This window comes from Caretta caretta, chromosome 2 (assembly GCF_965140235.1).
Source record: "Caretta caretta isolate rCarCar2 chromosome 2, rCarCar1.hap1, whole genome shotgun sequence".
In the NCBI taxonomy this organism is placed as follows: domain Eukaryota; kingdom Metazoa; phylum Chordata; order Testudines; family Cheloniidae; genus Caretta; species Caretta caretta.
Window position 1 is genome coordinate 144,864,933 of NC_134207.1, and position 21,046 is coordinate 144,885,978.

The 21,046-nt window shown below is 44.0% G+C and overlaps 1 protein-coding gene across 1 annotated transcript in view; it reads right to left on the reverse strand.

Annotated features, from left to right (window-relative positions):
* Positions 1 to 1,747: 1,747 nt before the first annotated feature.
* TENT4A (terminal nucleotidyltransferase 4A) overlaps positions 1,748 to 21,046 on the reverse strand; it is a 150,166-nt gene continuing 130,867 nt past the window's right edge. The window contains exon 13 of the mRNA XM_048839534.2: positions 1,748 to 1,856. Coding sequence (XP_048695491.1) covers positions 1,749 to 1,856 — 108 coding nt within the window. The 3' untranslated portion in view covers position 1,748. The remainder of the gene's footprint in view (positions 1,857 to 21,046) is intronic.

Consider the following 21,046-nt stretch of genomic DNA (forward strand, 5'->3'; position numbering starts at 1 on the left):
AGTTAGATATTACAGAGACACAGTAGGTGAGGTAATATCTTTTATTGGACCAAATTCTGTTGGTGAGAAAGACAAATATCCTAACATCGCTAATATCCTGAGATCAATATGGCTATAACAACACTGCATATAGCACTTAGATAAATGTTTATAATGAAATCAAGAGTAAGCTTATTTAGCAAAGCATAGGGTTTCAATTAATAACAAGAAGCACTGGAAATGAACAATTACACATAAAAAGTATAATGTGCATTCCAGAGCCTAGACTTAATTAACAGGATACTCTCATATCTAATAAACTATTGCTCAACAGTGCTTTGTAGCCAGGCTGGCTTTGACCCCTTTTTCAAAAGACAACCTATGCTTTCAGCTGTCTCCTCAGTGACCTACAAGACTAATCCTTTGATTTTAGGCATAAACAGGACACCATCCAACTAATTGGTTTTCCCTGTAGATTTTCTCTTGCCGTCTTTTGCAGACTTTCTGGTACATGGCTCAGTCTGCAAATAGTCCTTCTTTGTGAGAGAGACAGTACACAATACTACTGTGGCCAGACAGAGAAACTACCTGAAAGGAACACATCCTGAGGTACATCACCTCCTCATAACCTCTCTTAATCCCAAATTCATAAGAACATAATTATCAGTTTAGATCCACAACTCCTCAATTACTATCTTTACCCTCATGTTCCAATGGCTATGATGACGAGCAGGCTACTGGCTCTTGGTAGAGATCTCACATGCCACCCTTCGGGAAACTATTATGGATATATCTGCCAGTTGGTACGAAGGGGCCAATAGGTCACAGTATGGTTAAGCCAACAGGAAATACTTCTAGGCACTACCAATTCTGAGCCAAAACTCATCTGAGTCAAAGAAGGAAGTTTTGTTTGCTGTCCATACAGAAAGATGAAAATGAGTCTGCATGAGAAGTACAATACCAGAGCATGGGTGATGATCCTCAATAGGTTTTCATTCAAATTCTCCCCCAGTCACCAGCCTTCCATCAGGCTGCCTCGACAAAAGAGCCATTGCTGATGTCTCTCTAGAGGAGGAAGATATGAGATTTTACTCCCAGCTTTTCATGATTTGGAAACAAATGGGGGTTCCAGAACATTCTTGATATGCACCTCCTCAACAAGGAGATCTGCAATGTCATGATTCTGTCTGGAGAAAACTAGATCCATTCTCCTTTCTCTATTCCTAGGTGACTTTCTTTGTTCTGTGGATTTGAAAGATGCCTGTTTCTACTGTGTTATTTAAACAAGTTCCGTTTGTCACCCCAGAACATCAGGTTACATTAAAAGGGAAGTGACCTTCCAAACCCCACTTTTTACCCTGAAATGCCTTCCCAGATCCATAATCTTTCAGATCAAGGAAAAGCATGTCACTTCAGTGTCACATGGCCAGCTGGACAGCATTTAGTTTATATTCACACTTAAAATCTTCACTAGGTGCTCCATGAAGACTTAAGAAGTCATTCTTTATTTTCCCCATGGTCTCAGTGTGAAACCTCTCTGTACTTTCATCAAATTATTCATTTTGTTCCATTAGTTCATAAGAACTAAGTGCCTTTGAGGGATGGTCACTAAAAGAACAAAGGACATTTGAACTCTGGCTGCAAACTCTGGGGTGACAGTATCTGAGAAAATGTGTTTACATCTCAAAGAGAGGACTATAGATTAAATACAACTCACTTCGTAGTTTTTCCAAATTAATTTTATTGATTCAAACTCATCATTACAAAATTCAAATAGGCCAATTATCCTGTAAAAGCTGGAGTCTCCAGGACACTACATTGCTTTCAGGCACAGATAGAAACAGGAAGGACCTATGTGTCCCCATTGTCGGAGGCCCCTGCAAAGACAGGAAATAGCTGTGTGAGACAGGCCCAGATGATCCAAGCAAATGAACCCTGCTTAGTGCTGCAGAGGAAGGCAAAAAAATAACAAAACCCCAATGATTCTGCATGACCTGCAGACCAATCTGACCTGGAGTGAAATTCCTTCCCAACCCCAAATCTGGTGATCAGTTTAACCCTGAGCACATGAGCAAGAGTCATATTGCAAAACACTTAGGACCACAGGATTTGCTGCACCACATCAGGCCTTTGTGCATCTAGTCTGCCCTTCTGTCTCCACCTGTGGCAAATATCTGATGTTTCCAAGGAAGGAGGGAAAATCCCATAATCCCTCTTATAACGATAGTAAGAACTTTGGAGTAGAAACCAAAGTTACCTGTCACGTTGTATGAAGGGAATCATTATGTTGTGAGCCTAATCAACAGAAGCAGGTTGCTTGCACTTGGAGCCAGGCAGACAAGCCAGCAACATGCTTTTGTACAGTTCTTAACAAGAAGCTAAGTAGAGTGTTTACTGTTTCTTTAAAAAAGACTTCAATATCTTTTTGTATGTTATAATAGCAAGTTGGCAACAACTATTACACTCCTGGCCAGTTATGAATGGAGGAGGAAGAAGTCCTTCCAGTGCTCGTGATCAGTTGAAAGCCTGAGCATTTCTTGTTATCTCACACACACAATACAGACGCTAAATTGAGGCAGCAAATCAGACCTTTGTTTTCTTTGCAAGGACCGAAAGTGAGGGATTTGGGACGTTGGAGGGGAGGAATTAAAAATGAAATAGGGCCATGTTTCATCCTCTTTCCTCACTCTTAGTACCTTACTCTCCAAGCAGCCCATTTTATTCCAGTGGCCCTTCTTGCAGAGTAAGGGATTCCTCAGCCTGAGGGAGGCTGACAGAATCTGACCCTGATGTAGCACCATAAATATACACAGCACTTTACCAAGCACACAGACATGGTATGTCCCTGCCCCAAATTACTGACAGACAAAGGGCTGGTTGGTGAAGCCCACCCTCACCCAGCTGAGCGCTGCCTGAGTTAGTTCCACTGAAGTCAATGGGACTATTTGTGTGATATAGGAGTAACAGGAGTGAGGGGTTCACAGTCCAGCCCTAAAGATGACACACACAAAATTCACTCTCTGCTGCTGGAGCAGGTGTGGGTGCAAGGCAGAGTGTGAACTTTCTCCAGAGGCTCCTGGGCTTTGCTGATGGTCTCTGATCTCTCTGGCTGTCACACTTGTAACTCTCTCTCTCTCTCTCTCTTACCCTTTCTGTATGGGTTTTAGTGCTTGTGCACTGTTAGATCTGTGGAAAGAAATTCCATTATTATAGCAACAATGGTAAACTGACCCTGACTGTACCTGTGCCTGCACCTCTCCCTGCAAAACCAGTTTACCTTGATATTACACTGGACCACTCTTTGATTTACCACAATCATCTAAAAATGCTGCCGAAGTCAAGACCAGGAATAATGTAATCAGCGAATTAGCTGGTTTGACGTAGGGCACAGACACACAGACATATTTCACATCAGTCCTAGCACCGTTTTATTCCTCAGTGGAATACCATGCCCATGTGGTGTCATTCACCTCATACTAGATTGGTTGACATCAAATTGAATTCGAGCATGCACACAGGGCCAGCCCACAACATTTTGGCACCTCAGGCAGGGAGCTCCCCATTCCCCCTCGCTTGGGCTAAAACTTTGAAAGGTCTCAATTCTGCCTTCTTCCTGTTCTAATCCTCTCATGGTACTGCTCTGCTACCTACCCTGATAAAGGAGAACTAACAACTTAAAATGCCTTGTTCAAAAATTTTAAGTAACACTCAACTTTCAAATGCCTGAACAGCAAATGTAACTTTTCTTGTCTGCATAGTAAACACTGACATTTTTATCTGTGTGAATAATCGAAGTGGTGCTTTCTGTGCCTTCTTGGTTGCAAAGATTTGAACTGCTTCCTGAAGGTCCACAGTCTGGCCCAGCTCATGCTCTATTGAGATGGTTGTAAGGCCGACCAACTTCTCCTGTGTCATTGTGGAGCATAGATGTGTTTTTATTAACTTCAGCTTGGAGAAGCTGCGTTCTCCACTGGCAACTGTTACAGGAAGTGTTAGAAGAATGCGCAGAGCAACAAAAGCATTTAGAAGGAGGGTGGTCATCTTATTTGTGCACATATATTCCAGAACAGCCTTTGGAGTTGATCCTGCTGAAATGCATCTCGAAAGGGCTTTCAGTTCATCACCTAAATCACTCTCACCAATATCACGCATGTCATCATGTGTCAACGCGATGTGCCCTGCATTGCTGGTGTAGGTCTTCTTCAGGTACAGTGAGGAGTTTTGGAATATCATACAACATCCCAAATATACTGCTGTGTTCCTTGAGCTGCATGAAACGTTCTTCAACTGACTGTATTGCACAAGCTAGCACCTGGTTAAAGAATTCAACTTTGAATTGTTTGGGGGTCTCTTATGGGATTATCCCATGCCTCGTAATCAAAATGTCATCTTCTTCAGTGACTCTTGTATTCTTGAATGGGTGGCAAAATAGCTTCAGTGTGAAGTTCCTCTGCCAACTTCTGTGCACTCTTCAGAACATTTTGAAATCCCTCATCTGACCGGTAAGATTGTAGTTATGACTTTACTTTGTCCAGTTGTTCCATTGCTCCAGGTGTATCAAGGTCAACACCTTGGAGTCTCTTTCTTACAACATTTACTTCAAACAGTATGTCATGCCACAGCACTAAGCCACACAGAAATCTGAAGTTATGTATGTGTCTGGTGATTCCATTTCCTTCTGCCACTGTTCTCCCACGAACAATTCCTGTCATTGCATTATCCTCCATAATGGCAACTATGGCATCATCTATCTTCCCAATTTGGTGTTTGATAGGCTTTATCGCCTCCACTCGACTTTCCCATCGTGTGGCACTCAATGGTTTCAGTTTCAGAGAGGATGTTCCCAGATGTTGCTTCAAAATTTGCCATCAATGAGTTGATGCAGAGAAAAATACATAGATGCTTTGAATTACATTAAAAAATTCCGCAGCCTCACTAGAAGCTGATGCTGCATCACTGACCACCAAGTTCAATGAATGAGAACTGCATGGGACAAAAAAAGCTCAAGGGTTTAACTCTCGGATCCATGTCTGCACTCCTCTGTTCCTTCCTCTCATGTTGGCACCATTATCGTAGCGCTGATCTCTCATGTCGCTATTGCAATTCCCGTATGTTCCAGCTTTTTAAGAAGCACATTTGTCATACCAGCTCCTGTAGTATCATCAGTGTCAATAAATTCTAGAAAATGTTCTCTGACAGTCATCATTGCAGGGACAGTTTCACTAGGTTCTGTTGTTGTTACAAAACACACCATTAAAGTAATTTGTTCCGTATTGCTGATGTCAGGTGTGCAGCCCAGAATAACAGAGTAATATCTTGCTGACTTCAGATCTGCCAAGATCTTCTGTTTGACTTTTGTTGCCAGTAACTGTATGATCTCATTTTGAATGTTATTCCAAGATAGTGGTGTGTGTACATTTCTTGGGTGGTGACTCTTCTTAGGTGCTCCTAGAGTACAGCATCGAACTCAGCCATCAGCTCCACAATTTTAAGGAAGTTTCCATTGTTTGGCACATGCAGCTGATCTGAAGTGTCATGCAGTGCTAGGTTTTGAGTAGCAAGCATTCTCACAATGGCAATGAGCCTTTTCAGAACATTTTGCCAGTAAAGAGACTCTGATGCAATCTTCTCTTGATGCAGATCATCTATGGTGGCCAGATTTTTCCAGTCCTTTGTTCCTTTAGAACCCAAGGTGGCTGGAACATTAGACTGAAAGAGTTTGCAACAAAAACAGTATGCAGCATTCTGGGCTTTTGAGTACATAAGCCATAGCCTCTCCACTTTGTCACCATTGGGATTTCACACCAGTAATGTGTGGGATGTAAACTTCTATTTTCATTGTCTTTGGGGAACATGAAGTTTTTCATTTGCTGTGGTGCATGCAGTACAAGGAAGTCCCTCAGGCTACTGCTCAAGTGGGTCCACAGTCCTGGAGCATCTAGACTTAAGGAACTAAACTCAGCAGCAGCTGTTTCTTGTGCCTCCACCACACTCTTCTCTGATCTACACTTTTCTTCAGGAATGTGCATGGTTACATCCATTTGAGATGGAGATATGGATGCTGCAGTACCTGCAGGCCAGGTCACCTGGCAGGTTGATTAACTGGAAGATCAAGCATCTCCTCACCACTGACATCCTCACTGAGGCCAGAAGGCTCACCGTGAACATTTGTGTTTATGTATCTCAGGAGAGCTCTTTCCTGCTTAGTTACAAAAGCTTCCTTTGCTTTCTTTCTTTTTCTGAATGCTGCCCCAGAGGGGTGTTTTCTTCTTTCACTCATGACTGCTATTCTGTGCCAGCTATAGCAGTTCTCAACACTCAGTTGAAGGGGACAAATAAGCAGGCTGGTAGCAGGGCCTGAGTGAGGGAAGATATCAGTGTCTTAAGGGCCTAACTGGCTCCTACTACTTCAGTTGACTGCCTGTTCTCCTCAAGTGGGTTCAGAGAAGCAGCAGGAAACAGGAAGCTCACTGAGAAGCCGGTGTTAATTAGCCCAGGCTCCTGGGGGGTGCTAGAGAGGTACATATGAGGCTCCTCCTCCTCTTCTGTCTCCCTGCAGCTCCTGCTGCTTCCTGTTATTCCCCCTCACCTTTTCTCCTGCCTGCCTGTTATGTCTCTTGTGCCCTCCTTCCTCCAGCACAGCACTCCACCATCTCTGTGCATCTAGAGCAGAGAGAATACATATGCACCAGCAGCAGACACAATTTTCTACACTCTGAGTCCTAGTGGTGCCCCCCCACAGTCTGGCACCTGAGACGGCCGCCTCAGTTCGCCTCATGGTAAGGCCAGCCCTGCATGCACATCATCACAGGCACCCTGTACCCCACTCCTATTCAATGGCTATCAGTTCTAAGCAACGTAGGCCCTCCACACATTCATCACAGAGAGTCTACAGCCAGAGTGGTAGAAAAGTTACATGCCAATCTCAGTCTCCCACTGCACACAGACATCTTCAATCACCCCAGAGCACATGCTTTTCCATGCAGCTGATGGGTTCTCTTCAATAATGATCCAAAGCAGTGCGAATTGATGCATGCTCATTTTTATCACCTGAGTCAGATACCACCAGCAGAAGGTTGATTTTCTTTTCTGGTGGTTCGGGTGCTATAGTTTCCATACTGGAGTGTTACTCTTTTAAAAATTTTGAAAGCATGCTCCACACCTGATCCATGCTTTTTGTCCATGGTCCACACCTCATCAATCTGCATTTGTAAGTTACACTTACACAATGAAGAGATTGCACTACAGTACTTAGAATCATAGAATCATAGAAAATCAGGGTTGGAAGGGACCTCAGGAGGTCATCTAGTCCAACCCCCTGTATGAGGTGTCCAACCCCCTGTATGACTTGTATGAGGTGAATTGAAAAATACTATTTCTTTTATCATTTTTACAGTGCAAATATTTGTAATAAAAATAATATAAGGTTAGCACCATGTACTTTGTATTCTGTGTTTTAATAGAAATCAATATATTTGAAAGTGTAGAAAAAAATCCAAAATATTTAATAAATTTCAATTGGTATTCTATTGTTTAACAGTGCGATTAAAACTGTGATTAATCATGATTTTTTTTTAGTTAATCGCATGAATTAACTGCGATTAATCGACAGCCCTATTCTTAAGGTAAATGTAATAAAAAGTAATGTAAAGTAACTTAAGTTAATTAAATACATACAATAAAGTGGGCCAATAACTTAGCAATTTTATCAGTTCTTATTAAACATTTTAAATAAAACAGTAACAAATAACATGCCTAATTAAATGTTTAATTTTTTTAACTTTTGTTTTCTAAAATGCATTTCCTTAATAACTTTAAGCTCTTATTGCCTTTTGTTACAATATAATATAATTTTGGTAACATTCATCTTCGATTGTAAGTTTTTCCTGTATGTTTTGTCCTATGTTGTCACATGTTATGCGACACGCCTAATTTTTGGTTTAATTTTGTTCCAACAAACGCAAATTTTACACTCAATTATAAAAAAATCCTTTCTTAACATAAATGGTATCACACTATTTTCTTATGATTCAGTCATAACAATCATAACACCAAATTTAATTTGTTTGCACAGTTCAAAAACGTTTGTTATAAATATACATACATATATTTCTGCTTTAATAAATAACACAAATGAAAATATTTTTTTTTCCTTTGATTTAATAAAATGCTTTTTGTTCAAAGGAAAAAACTTTATGGGAAAACCCTCAACATTAGTGCAAAGGTAATATTGATAAACTCATAACTTTTTTTAGTTGTTTATAAACTTGGTTTTGCCTTTATCAAATGTTAAAATATAGTTATAAGTATGTTATAACCAAAATCTTTAAAAATAACAATATATATTATGTCTGGTTATGTTACAAAGGTTTAAAGTTAACGGAACACATCTAAACAGGTTTCTACCTTTGTCTCCAAGCACAAGTAAATTAACTCTGAAAAGCTTGGATAAAAATTCTGTTGCTAACTTTTTTGCTAAAACAGAGTACTCAGTGGGGGGGAGCAATACATCTTTTGAAAGAAGATTGTGAATGACTGTTTTAACAGTCAAGTGCTATATTTATTACGAAAATTGGTGACATGTTAAGGAAATAAAAATAATGGCTACACAAAAACTGGAAAAGCATTTAAAATAGGTCTATTTATGCTAAAGAATTGGGAAAAACAACATCAAAAGCATATCTTGTGCTAAAGATGATTTGGCCCCTATTACATTTTAAATACATTAAGTTTGTAAATAAATGAAGTTCATCTGTGTATAAATTAGGGTTACTAAAAACAAGAGAAATTTAAAAAACAAAAATGTTTTATCATCATGTTAGCCAACTGCTTAAGTACACTGATGTCTTCTGGGATCTCCAGTCTGTGGGATGCACCTTTAACTTAGGGTACGTCTACAGTATGAAATTATTTCGAAATTGTTCTATTTGAATATTCAGAAGCTATTTTATACATTCAGTCTTCTGTGTCCCCACTAGAGAGCGTGAATTCAGCAGAGTGCGTCCACAGTAACAAGGCTAGCATCGAATGTCAGAGTGGTGCACTGTGAGTAGCTATCCCACAGTTTCCGCCGCCCACTGGAATTCTGGGTTAAGCTCCCAGTGCATGATAGGGCAAAAACATTCTCATGGGTGCTTCTGGGTGTGTGTCATCAGAAAGCTACGGCAGACAATCTTTTCGTGCCTTTTTGGCGTGCAGACACCATACTGCTTTCAGCAGACGGTGCACCGCTGCTCTCCTGCTACCATGAATCCACCTCTCATTTCCCCTCATCTTCCTATGTAATCTTTACTATCTACTCTCTCTCTCCTTCATCGAACGCTTACACTGCCAACTCTGCTCGGCCATTGTGAACCAAGCAGCACAGCTTCCACCGCCAACTCTGCTCTCCCGCTATTGCCGCGCTTCTGAGCTTCTCCATGTTGTCTGTCCTGGGCTCCCACCTCCGTGAAAGCTACAGAAAACAACCATTTCCTGCTTTAGTTTGGCTACTGTGAACCAAACAGTACAGCTTCCACTGCCACTCTGCTCTCCTACATTTCGCGCCCTTTTTCCAGGATTACCCATGCAGGCGCCATAGCCATGGAGCCCGCTCAGATCTCCACTGCAGTTTTGACCATTGTAAATACATTGCACTTTATCCAGCAGTATGTGCAGTACCTGCAAAACCAGGCAAGGACGCGACAACAGCGCGATTATGATAGTAATGAGACACGGACACAGACGTTCCTAGAAGCATGGCATGTGGCGATTGGGAGATCATGGTGGGGTTGGGCCAGGTTCATGCCGTGGAACGCCAATTCTGGCCCCAGGAGACAAGCACAGACTGGTGGAACCACATAGTGTTGCAGGTCTGGGATGATTCCCAGTGGCTGAGAAACTTTCGTATGCATAGGGCCACTTTCATGGAACTTTGTGACTTGCTGTCCCCTGCCCTGAAGCGCAAAGACTCCAAAATGAGAGCAGCCCTCACAGTTGAGGAGCGAGTGGCGATAGCCCTGTGGAAGCTTGCAATGCCTGACAGCTACCAGTCAGTCGGGAATCAGTTTGGAGTGGACAAATCTACTGTGGGGGCTGCTGTGCTGCAAGTAGCCAACGCAATCATTGACCAGCTGCTATCAAGGGTAGTGACTCTGGGAAATGTGCAGACCATAGTGGATGGCTTTAATGCCCTGGGGTTCCCTAACTGCGGCAGGGCAATAGACAGAACGCATATCCCTATCTCGGCCCCGGAAAACCAGGGTGGCCAGTACATAAACCGCAAGGGGTACTTTTCCATAGTGCTGCAAGCACTGATGGATCAGAAGGGACATTTCACCAACATCAGCGTAGGATGGTTGGGAAAGGTGCATGCCGCTCGCATCTTCAGGAACTCTGGTCTATTTGAACAGCTGCAGGAAGGAACTTACTTCCCAGACCAGAAAATTACCGTTGGGGCTGTTGAAATGCCTATAGTTATCCTTGGATACCAAGCCTACCCCTTAATGCCATGGCTCATGAAGCCATACACAGGCACCTTGGATAGTAGTAAGGCACAGTTCACCTACAGGCTGAGCAAGTGCAGAATGATGGTAGAATGTGCTTTTGGATATTTGAAAGCGCGCTGGCAGAGTTTACTGATTCTGTTAAATCTCCGCACAACCAATATTCCAATTGTAATTGCTGCTTGTTGTGTGCTCCACAATATCTGTGAGAGAGTAAGGGGGAGATATTTATGGTGGGATGGGAGGTTGAGGCAACTCGCCTGGCGGCCAGTTTCGCACAGCCAGATAACAGGACCATTAGAAAAGCACAGTAGGGCACGCTGCACATCAGAGAAACTTTGAAAGCCAGTTTCATGACTGGCCAGGGTACGGTGTGAGAATTGTGTTTGTTTCTCTTAAAGTTACCCGCCCCCTATATATATATGAAAGGAAATAAAGTCACAATTGTCACAAAAAATGTTCTTTATTATTTGTTGCACAAAAGATTGAGGAAAATCAGAAGCTAGACGGGGGGGCGGGTATTGTGTTAGGGGGTGGAGGAGGAGGGAAGGACAGGTCCAGAAACCAAATCAAAATTTAGGATATGTCAGCTTTCTGCTGCTTGTGCAATCCTCTGGGGTTGACTGTGTGCGTCCCCGTAGCCTCTCCCCCCCACCTCACCCCACCCCCGTGTTCTTGGGCGTCTGGGTGAGGAGGCTATGGAACTTGGGGAGGAGGGAGGGCGGTTATACAGGGGCTGCAGCGGCAGTCTGTGGTCTTGCTGCCTTTCCCACATTAGATCCACCATACAGCGGAGCATGTCAGTTTGCTCCCCCATGAGCTTGACCATAGCATCCTGCCTGCTCTCATCACGCACGTCTCTCCTCTCTTCGTATTCATGTAATGGTTTACGCGACCCCGCAATTGTTTGCCACCACGCATTCAGCTGAGCCCTATCCGTGTGGGAGGATTACATGAGCTCAGCAAACATGTCATCCCGAGTTTGTTTTTTCTGCCTTCTAATCTGGACCAGCCTCTGGCACGGAGTAGATAGGTGCCACGTTGAAACATTTGCACCTGCTGTGGGAGGAGAAAAAGGGAGGGTAGTATTTTATATTTTAAAAGATACATTTTAGAGAACAAAGGGGACACTTTCTCAGTGAAACAGGCAATTCATAGTACACAGCACATGTTCTTTCTGGACAAGGTCTCATTTTGCCTCTTATACTGAAGTGCCTGCTACTTTGGTGTGAGTAAGCCATCACATGCAGCCGGGCAACAGAATTCAGCTTGCAGGCAGTCTGTGGGCTCTCTGTGATGATTGCTTCACACAACACCCTCCCCCGCCACACACACCCCCCCCCCCACAGGGCTCCGATGAGGCTCTGAGCAGGGATGAGCCCTTTAAACTAAATGCGAACAGCCCAGTGCGGCTGGGTTTCCCCCCACCCCCCACCACATGCCTCCAATCAAGCTCTCACTCACCAGTAGTGCCTTCTCCAGGGTCATGGTCCGGGAGCATGCTTTGGGAGTGGGGGGAGGCGATTGGCTCCAGCGTTAAGAATAGTTCCTGGCTAGGGAGAAAAACAGCTTCCCCACTTGCCACCTGTGCACTGTCTTCCTCCTCCTCCTCCTCTTCGTCCTCCAAAAACTCATCCTCCTCACTCTGTGCTACTCCCTCCTTGTAGGTGTCCACGGACAGTGGTGGGGTAGGGTGGCGTCACCCCCCATAATTGCATGCAGCTCACGGTAGAAGCGGCCCGTATGAGGCTGTGACCCAGAGCCCCTGTATGCCTCCCTGGCTTTTTGATATACTTGCCTGAGCTCCTTGATTTTTGTACGACACTGCTCTGTGTCTCTGGAGTAGCCTCTTTCCGTCATGGCCCTGGAGACTTTAGAGTACGTATTTGTGTTTCTTTTTTTTGGAATGTAGTTCTGCCATAACAGATTCATCTCCCCAACATGCGATGAGATCCAGTACCTCCCCTTTGAACCATGCCGGAGCTTGTCTGCAAATCTGGGACTGCATGGTCGTCTGTGATGGTGGACTCTGCATGGTCACCTGTGACGGTGGACTGTGCTGATGGTGACCAAACAGGAAATTTAAAAGTTCCCCGGGGCTTTTACTGCCTACCTGGCTAATGCATCGGAGTTCAGAGTGTTGACCAGAGCGGTCACAAGGGAGCATTCTGGGATAGCTCCTGGAGGCCAATGTCGTCGAATTGCAGCCACAGTACCTGCAACCCAGAACTGCGATCTCGATTTTAGCACTACTCCACTTGCAGAGGTAGGGTACAGAAATTAGAGTAAAGAGCCCTTTAATAAAAAAAACTGGTTTGGTCATATGGACGGAATCAGTTTTATTTCAAGGTAACTCAGCTAATTCCGAAATAACCGGCTACTGTAGACCAGGCCTTGGTGCATTCCACAGATGGGAGATACCAGAAGATATCGGTGCACAGTGACAAAATCACCAGGTGTCCAAATAAGAAAATATATGTGCATTATAAAATGGACTGGTCAACTACACTTCAGTCTACCATATATAGACAACTGAATATGCAATCAACTATTACTGTTGAATCTCAGAGTTACAAACACCTCAGGAACGGAGGTTGTTCATAACTCTGAAATGTTCAGAATGCTGAACAAAATGTTACAGTTGTTCTTTCAAAAGTTTACAACTGAACATTGACTTAATACAGCTTTGAAACTTTACCATGCAGAAGAAAAATGCTGCTTTTCCTTTAGTTTATAGTAGTTTATGTTTAACACAGTATTGTACTGTATTTGCTTTTTTTTTTAGAGCTGTTGTGCCATTAAAAAAGGTAATATCGTGATTAATCGTACTGTTAAACAATAATAGAATAATATATATTTAAATATTTTTGGATGTTTCTACGTTTTCAAATATATTGATTTCAATTACAAAAGAGAATACAAAGTGTATAGTGCTCACTTTATATTTATTTTTGATTAGAAGTATTTGCCCTGTGGAAAAAAAAAAGAAATGGTATTTTTCAAGTCACCTAATACAAGTACCGTAGTGCACTCTCTTTATCATGAAAGTTGAACTTACAGCTGTAGAATTATGTTTAAAAAAAAAGACCTGCATTAAAAAATAAAACAATGTAAAATTTTAGAGCCTGTAAGTCCACTCAGTCCTACTTCTTGTCCAGTAAATTGCTCAGACAAACAAGTTTGTTTACACTTGCAGGAGATAATGCTGCCCGCTTCTTGTTTACAATGTCATCTGAAAGTGAGAACAGGCATTCGCATTGCCAGCTACAGCAGATATTTACGTGCCAGATGCACTAAAGATTCATAAGTCCCTTCATGCTTCAACCACCATTATAGGGGACATGTGTCCATGCTGATGACACATGTTCATTTTCATTCTCTGAGTCAGATGCCACCAGCAGAAGGTTGATTTTCTTTTACGGAGGTTCAGGTTCTGTAGTTTCCACATTGGAGTGTTACTCTTTTAAAACTTCTGAAAGCATGCTCTACACCTCATTCCTCTCAGATTTTGGAAGGCACTTCAGATTCTTAAACCTTGGGTCGAGTGCTGTAGCTATCTTTAGAAACCTCACATTGGTACCTTCTTTGAGTTTGAGAAATCTGCGGTGAAAGTGTTCTTGAAATAAACAGCGTGTGCTAAGTCATCATCTGAAACTGCTATAACATGAAATATATGGCAGAATGAGGGTAAAACAGAGCAGGGGACATACAATTCTCGCCCAAGAAGTTCAGTCACAAATGTAATTAATGCATTACTTTTTTAACAAATGCCATCAGCATGGAAGCATGTCCTGTGGAAGGGTTGCCGAAGCATGAAGGCGCATACAAATGTTTAGCATATCTAGCATGGAAATACCTTGCAACGCTGGCTACAAAAGTGCCATGCAAATGCCTGTTCTCACTTTCTGGTGACATTGTAAATAAGAAGAGGGCAGCATTATCTCCTGTAAATGTAAACAAGCTTGTTTGTCTTAGTGATTGGCTGAACAATAAGTAGGACTGAGTGGACTTGTAGGCTCTGAAGTTTCACATTGTTTTGTTTTTGAGTGCAGCTACATAACAAAACAAAAAAATCTACATCTTCCAGTTCCACTTTCACAACAAATAAATTGCACTACAGTACTTGTATAAGGTGAATTAAACAAAAGAAATTATATTTTTCATCATTTTTATGGTGCAAATATTTGTAATAAAAATAACATACACTGATTTCAATTACAGCACAGGATACAATATATATGAAAATATAGAAAAACATCCAAAATATTTGATAAATTTCAATTGTTATTCTATTGTTTAACAGTGCGATTAAAACTGATCAATCACAATTAATTCTTTTAATTGCGATTAATTTTTTTGAGTTAATCGTGTGAGTTAACTGTGGTTAAATCAACAGCCCTACTTTTGGGTGTCCAGAGGTGAGGGGGGGAAGAGAGAGGGTCTCTGCTGCTGCCAGATTGCATATTTCTGGTTCCAGATGAGGTGTGTGGTTGACTGGTCAGTTTGTAACTCTGGTGTTCATAAATCTGAGGTTTTACTGTATAAAGACCACTAGCTGGGCCAGATCTAACCGTTATTTAAACTGTATATTATTAAGCAAAATGAGTTTATTCATTTACTTGAGGTTTTAAATCTCTCTTTGGAGTATGGCTGAATTTGGTTATCATGTAAAGCAAATGTATCATTACTGTATACTTTGTTAATTAATATAATAGCATCTTATCAGGAATGTGCACAAAACTCTATGGCTAGTCAAAAGACCATTCCACAATCTGGTATCTCTCAAAATAGGAGACTCCAAAGTCTAGATGGAATTATTTGTTACATTTCAGGATTATTTGAACCTGGGAAGTATATTTAGAACAGGAATAATATTAAAAATATATTTAAATTAAAAAAATTATTTTGAGCATCTCTAAAGCCAGAATTAATGGCATTTGTTACCTATCAGCTCTGTTTTTGGGGAATCAGGGCACAGTACCCAGCCTGTGTGACTCACGAAAGACCTCTGCCACACACACACACACACACACCCTCTGCTTGAACCAAATTCAATCAGAAGAAAGACTTACAAAAAGCAATGAAAAGGCAGTGGAAGACATACCTAAACCCCTCCAGACAAGGGTGTCAGGATTAAGGAAACTCCCCTAGCCTCATTTGCATCAAAGATGGGACAGGGAGACATCTCTATTAGCATACAGAATGGAGAACAGAGATTCCAAGGCAAGAACTGCAGTGAACAGTGGGACCAGGAAAGCAATGCATGATGGGTAATCTGCTCCAGGTGTTAATGAACTCACACCTACATTCACCCAGCTCAGTAGTTATCAGACCAATTCTAGTAATAAATCTTTTATTGGTATCCAAAATCCTGAAGCTACCTAAATGCATTGTGAGCTCCCTCAAAGGAACACCACCCATAGACAGGAATTATCAGTTCCTATTGTCTAGCCTGAACAAAACAACTTTGGTATACTCCCTTGAGCCATCAGTTTACCCATAAACAAATCTAGTGTTCTCCCTTGATCCACTGTTCTTTCCCTACAAAAACCCCTACCCGTGCTCAAGTGCTCTGACACCTGGATCAAAAATCTGCATCAGTTCCATTAAGAAAGGAGTACTAATAAATTTGTTAGTCTCTAAGGTGCCACAAGTACTCCTTTTCTTTTTGCGAATACAGACTAACACGGCTGCTACTCTGAAACCTATCAGTTCCATTGGGACTTCATCTTTTCCTGACTGATTGTGCTGGGGGATCTGCCTGTCTCCAGTACTACGGACCCTCAGCTACCACCACCACCTGGGACCCCTGATCGATTCAAGCTTCGCAGAGTGGTGAGAACCCAGCTATCTCTCTCTAGGTATAGCATTCTGACCCTGACTTGTGTGATCAGTTTTAGTTTTCTAAAACTGACTTTTATAATCAAATTTAAGTTAGATTTAATATTATAACTTTTGTTTGTTGGGCTCCCCGGTATGGTTATTACCTGGCAATGAATAACTTTCATGGTTAAACTGGTAGCTTCTCTCTCTCTTCTCCCTCTCCCCCCCCCCCTCCGTGTGGGTGTTTTTTGGCTTCCCCGTTCACTCTGCAGCAACATCCTCACACCTAAGCTAAAGATCCCTGCAGTACCCAAAAATCTTGTGGGGTTTGCTCATCAAGTGGATTACTACCAGAACAATTGTAATGTGAAAGTGGGGAGAGGGATGTACTGAACCTGGGGCATATGAGGGTGGCAGCTTGGAGGTGCTGTTCGACCCAGCCTGCTGAGTTCAGGGACATAGAAGGGGTCAGTTTGGGAGTGCTGATTTACCCGCTCTTCTCAAACGCTCTCTGTTAATGTGTGTGTGTGCATGTTCCTCTGATTCTGGGGCTGGAAAAACCAGCCCTGGGGAACCTAGGTCTTGCACAATAGCTCCATTGGGAGGGAACTTGCAGCAGGGAGAAGTAGAGCTCTGTATGAGAACACAAGTGACATAATCAGTACACTGATAGAAGTACAGAACTCCCCCCGAGAAGAGTAACCTTAAAAAATGAGCATACCCCAAAGTAATGGGCAAATCTGGTAACACATTGTGGACTAGCTACTAAAAATAGTATACGGTGTATAATATGCCTAACATTGCTAAACTGTTGAACCAAAAACAAGCAAAACTTAATAAACTAATCACAACAAATAATAAAAAAGTAAATGAAAATCAGGAAGATAAAAAATTATTTGTGCTGCTTATAGGAGTTATATGTCAACTACCATAACCAGCTCTCTGGGGAAAAGGGGAAATTACTTAACTGTATAAGTGAGAAACAGTTAGCTAAATGGTATTGTCCTCCTTATATAATAGAAACAGTGGTAAATTGGTAATGTGTTAAATTGTGTAGACAGATCCCCTTTGGTGCCATTTGTAATATGTGGTCAGTGACACCACATCCTAAATCGAGGCACATGTTATTTATTCAAAACAATCATGCTCAATGTCCGGTTTCAGGTATACCAACATTGGATCCTGACACAATAATATTTGACAAATTAACACTGAGTGGACAGTAGCTATCTGAAAGGCAGCATCTGGCAAGGAACAACTGGACCTTCTTCAATTACTGGTGCATCATGCAGCAATGCAAATCTGAAAAACACTGCATGAGGCTTCTTGTGCCAGGAATGTTTCATTGTGTAGCCACAATGGCTTAAACAAATACAATGGGACAGAGAAGCTAGCAGCTCCTGTCTCCTGATGAAGTGTACTAGATGTAACAACCAGCAGTAAGGGTGGCCTATAATGTGGATGGACTGTACTAGTGCCATCATATGCCAGCAATGCCCCTCTGCCATGTACATTGGCCAAACTGGACAGTCCCTATGCAAAAGAATAAATGGACACAAATCAGACAAAGAATTGTAACATTCAAAAACCAGTAGGAGAACACTTCAATCTTCCTGGTCACTCAATAACAGACTTAAAAGTGGCCATTCTTCAACAAAAAAACTTCAAAAACAGACTTCAATGAGAAACTGCAGAATTGGAATTAATTTCCAAACTGAACACCATCAAATTAGGCCTGAATAAAAACTAGGAGTGGATGGGTCACTACAAAATGTAATTTTCCCTCTGCTGATACTCACACCTTCTAATCAACTGTTGGAAATGGGAGACGTCCACCTTCATTGAATTGGCCTTGTTAGCACTGACCCCTCACTTGGTAAGGCTACTCCCATCTTTTTATGTGCTGTGATATATATATTGCTTACTGTATTTTTCACTCCATGCATCTGATGAAGTGGGTTTAGCCTATGAAAGCTTATGCCCAAATACATTTGTTAGTCTCTAAGATGCCACAAGGACTCCTTCTTGTTTTTGCTGATACAGACTAACAAGGCAACCACTTTGAAACGTGTACTGGTGCAGTGACTGATTACAAGGAATTTATATATTGTGGCCTCACCTGTAATGTCACTACTCCAAATTTCTGTTTTATTCCTCATGTACTTTGTGCTGTGGGGCATGCTATAATAATGCCTAGCCCAGTTTTTCAAAATGAATCTATTATCCAAAGAGAGCCTCAATGCTAGCTGTGACAGGGTCAGGCCAGATGGCTACAGGAGAGTGATCTTATTGGGATCCAGGAAGTGGGCGGGCAAAGCCCACCCACTGCTAAAGGATTCCACCCCCCCTGAGCCTAACAGGGGGGTCCACAGGACCTGGAAAACCAAATAATTACGGGGGACAACTAATGAACAACAAGGACAGGAGAGCGGTAAAGGGTCAAACAAAGGGAACCGGACAGGGACACCAAGCAGAGAACCCCGGACAGTGCCCACTGCTCCTCAAAGGCGTCAAGGGAGTCAGTGGACGCCTCCCAGAGGAACTCTGCCTGGAGGCGTGAACAGACCGAGGATCGGAAATAGGCCCCACAGTCACAGGAGACTCCATTGGCCAACCTCCTCACTCTGGTTTTATAGATGGCCACTTTAGCCAGAGCCAGGAGGAGGTTGACCAGGAGGTCCGGTGACTTAGTGGGGCCATGGACAGGGAATGCATAGATAAGGAGGTGAGGGGAAAAGTACAACCAAAATCTTAACAAAATATTCGTGAGGAGCCGGAATAGGGGCTGCAGCCTGGCGCACTCCAGATAGACGTGCGCCAGGGTTTCCTTCATGCTGCAAAAGGGGCAGGTGTCTGGGATTGGGGTGAACCACGCCAAGTACACGCCCGTGCTCACGGCTCCGTGTAGGAGCTGCCAACTGATATCCCCGGTGGGCCTCGGGACCAGGGTGGAATATAGGCTGCCCACCGGGGAGGTCCCGTCACTTTGTGTCAGGGCAGGCCGTGAGGGTGAGGACGTGAAGGGTGTGGAGCACGAGTCTGTATAGATGTTTCCTTGGTGTGGTCTGGAAACAGACTGGCTGCAGCTCGTTTAGCTGGCTCACGGTGAAGGGGCACGGGGGTCGGTCGGGTCCACGGGGCAGGGGCCAATGAAAAGGTCAGGAGGGTCTGGGGTGGAGGGTGGGCGGGGTATGCCCTCCCTTAGGGACCGTTCGAGGTAAACCCAAGCAGCGGGCAGCAAAGCAGCCTTCACCTCCTGAAGTACGCGCAGGGGAGTTCAAGGTCTGGAGAGCCCCATACGCTGAGCAAGCGTCAGGGGATCCAGCCAGTCTCCCCGGTCATAGTCCAGGAGGTCTCCGACTCTTGTCACTTCTGCCAGGACCAAACTCTGGTGCACCAAGGGGGACTCTGCCACCTGCACAAGGATCTGGGGGTTGTGTAGCAGGGGCTCCGCAAGGAGATCTGCCCCCTCGGTGGCAGCCACGGACCTGGTCATTGAAAACAGTTTCCAGGTCCGGAGGAGGTCCTGGTAGAAGACCGGCAGCCCAGAGAGGTCTCGCAGAAGACCCCTCGGATGGAGATAAAGGAGCTGCTGGTCATATCTGAGCCCTCAGAAACGGCGCAGGAAGGCATGCGCCAGTACACTCCACACCAGACTACCATAAAGGAGCCTCTGCAGGGCCTAGAAGCGGAAGACATGGACCTGAGTGTGTAGACACTTTAGGCCCTACCCTCTCTCCTCCAGTGGTAGATGGAGAACCCCTGCAGAGATCCAGTGCAGTCCTGACCAGAAGAACTCCAGAATCGATGTCCGGAGGTTGTCCAGGAAACCCGGGGCCGGGACCAGGGTGTTGAGCTGGGTACCAGAGCATGGACAGGACTAGTTGATTAAGCACCAGTGCCCTCCCTCAAAGGAATAGACACCGGAGTAGTCCTGTCCATCTCCAGAGCCGCTCTACCACCCTGCCCTCTAAACCATGCCAGTTCTTCAGTGGGGACGGATGCGTGGCAGAAAGGTAAACGCTGAGATAGAGCAGCAGACCCATGCTCCACCGGATGGCCTGAAGCGCGGGTGGGAGGGAGCTCGCCTGCCACCAGTCCCAGACCACCAAGCCAGAGCTCTTCACCCAGTTGACCCGGGCGGAGGAGGCTGCCGAGTAAATGGTCTGGCAAGCCTCCACCCATGCCAAGTCGCCCGGGTTCTGGACCACGAGAAGCATGTCATCAGCGTACGCCAACAGGACCAGCCGCAGCTCTGGCTCCCGCAGCGCCAACCCTGTCAACCTCCTACAGAAGAGAGAGGAAGGGCTCAATCGCCAGAGCGTACAGCTGGCCTGAGAGGGGGCACCCCTGCCATACTCCTCACCCGAAGCTGACTGGTTCGGTCAGGGTCCAGTTGAGCCTGACCAGACACTCTGCGGAGGCGTACAGCATCTGGAGAAAACCCACAAACTGGGGTCCAAAGCCAAACGCTCACAGAGTGCTCAGGAGATACCCATGACCTACCCTATCAAACACCTTCTCCTGATCCAGGGACAGGAGGGCGAATGACAGACCGTCCCTACACCCGAGTTCCAAGAGGTCCCAGACCAGATATAGGTTGTCAAAGATGCTGCGGCCTGGGATGGTGTAGGTCTGGTCTGGGTGGACCACGCCCACCACCACGAACCCTAGCTGCAGTGAGATGGCTTTTGCTACGACCTTGTAGTCCGTGCTGAGGAGTGAGATGGGACGCCAATTTCGTAAATCGCGGAGGTCCC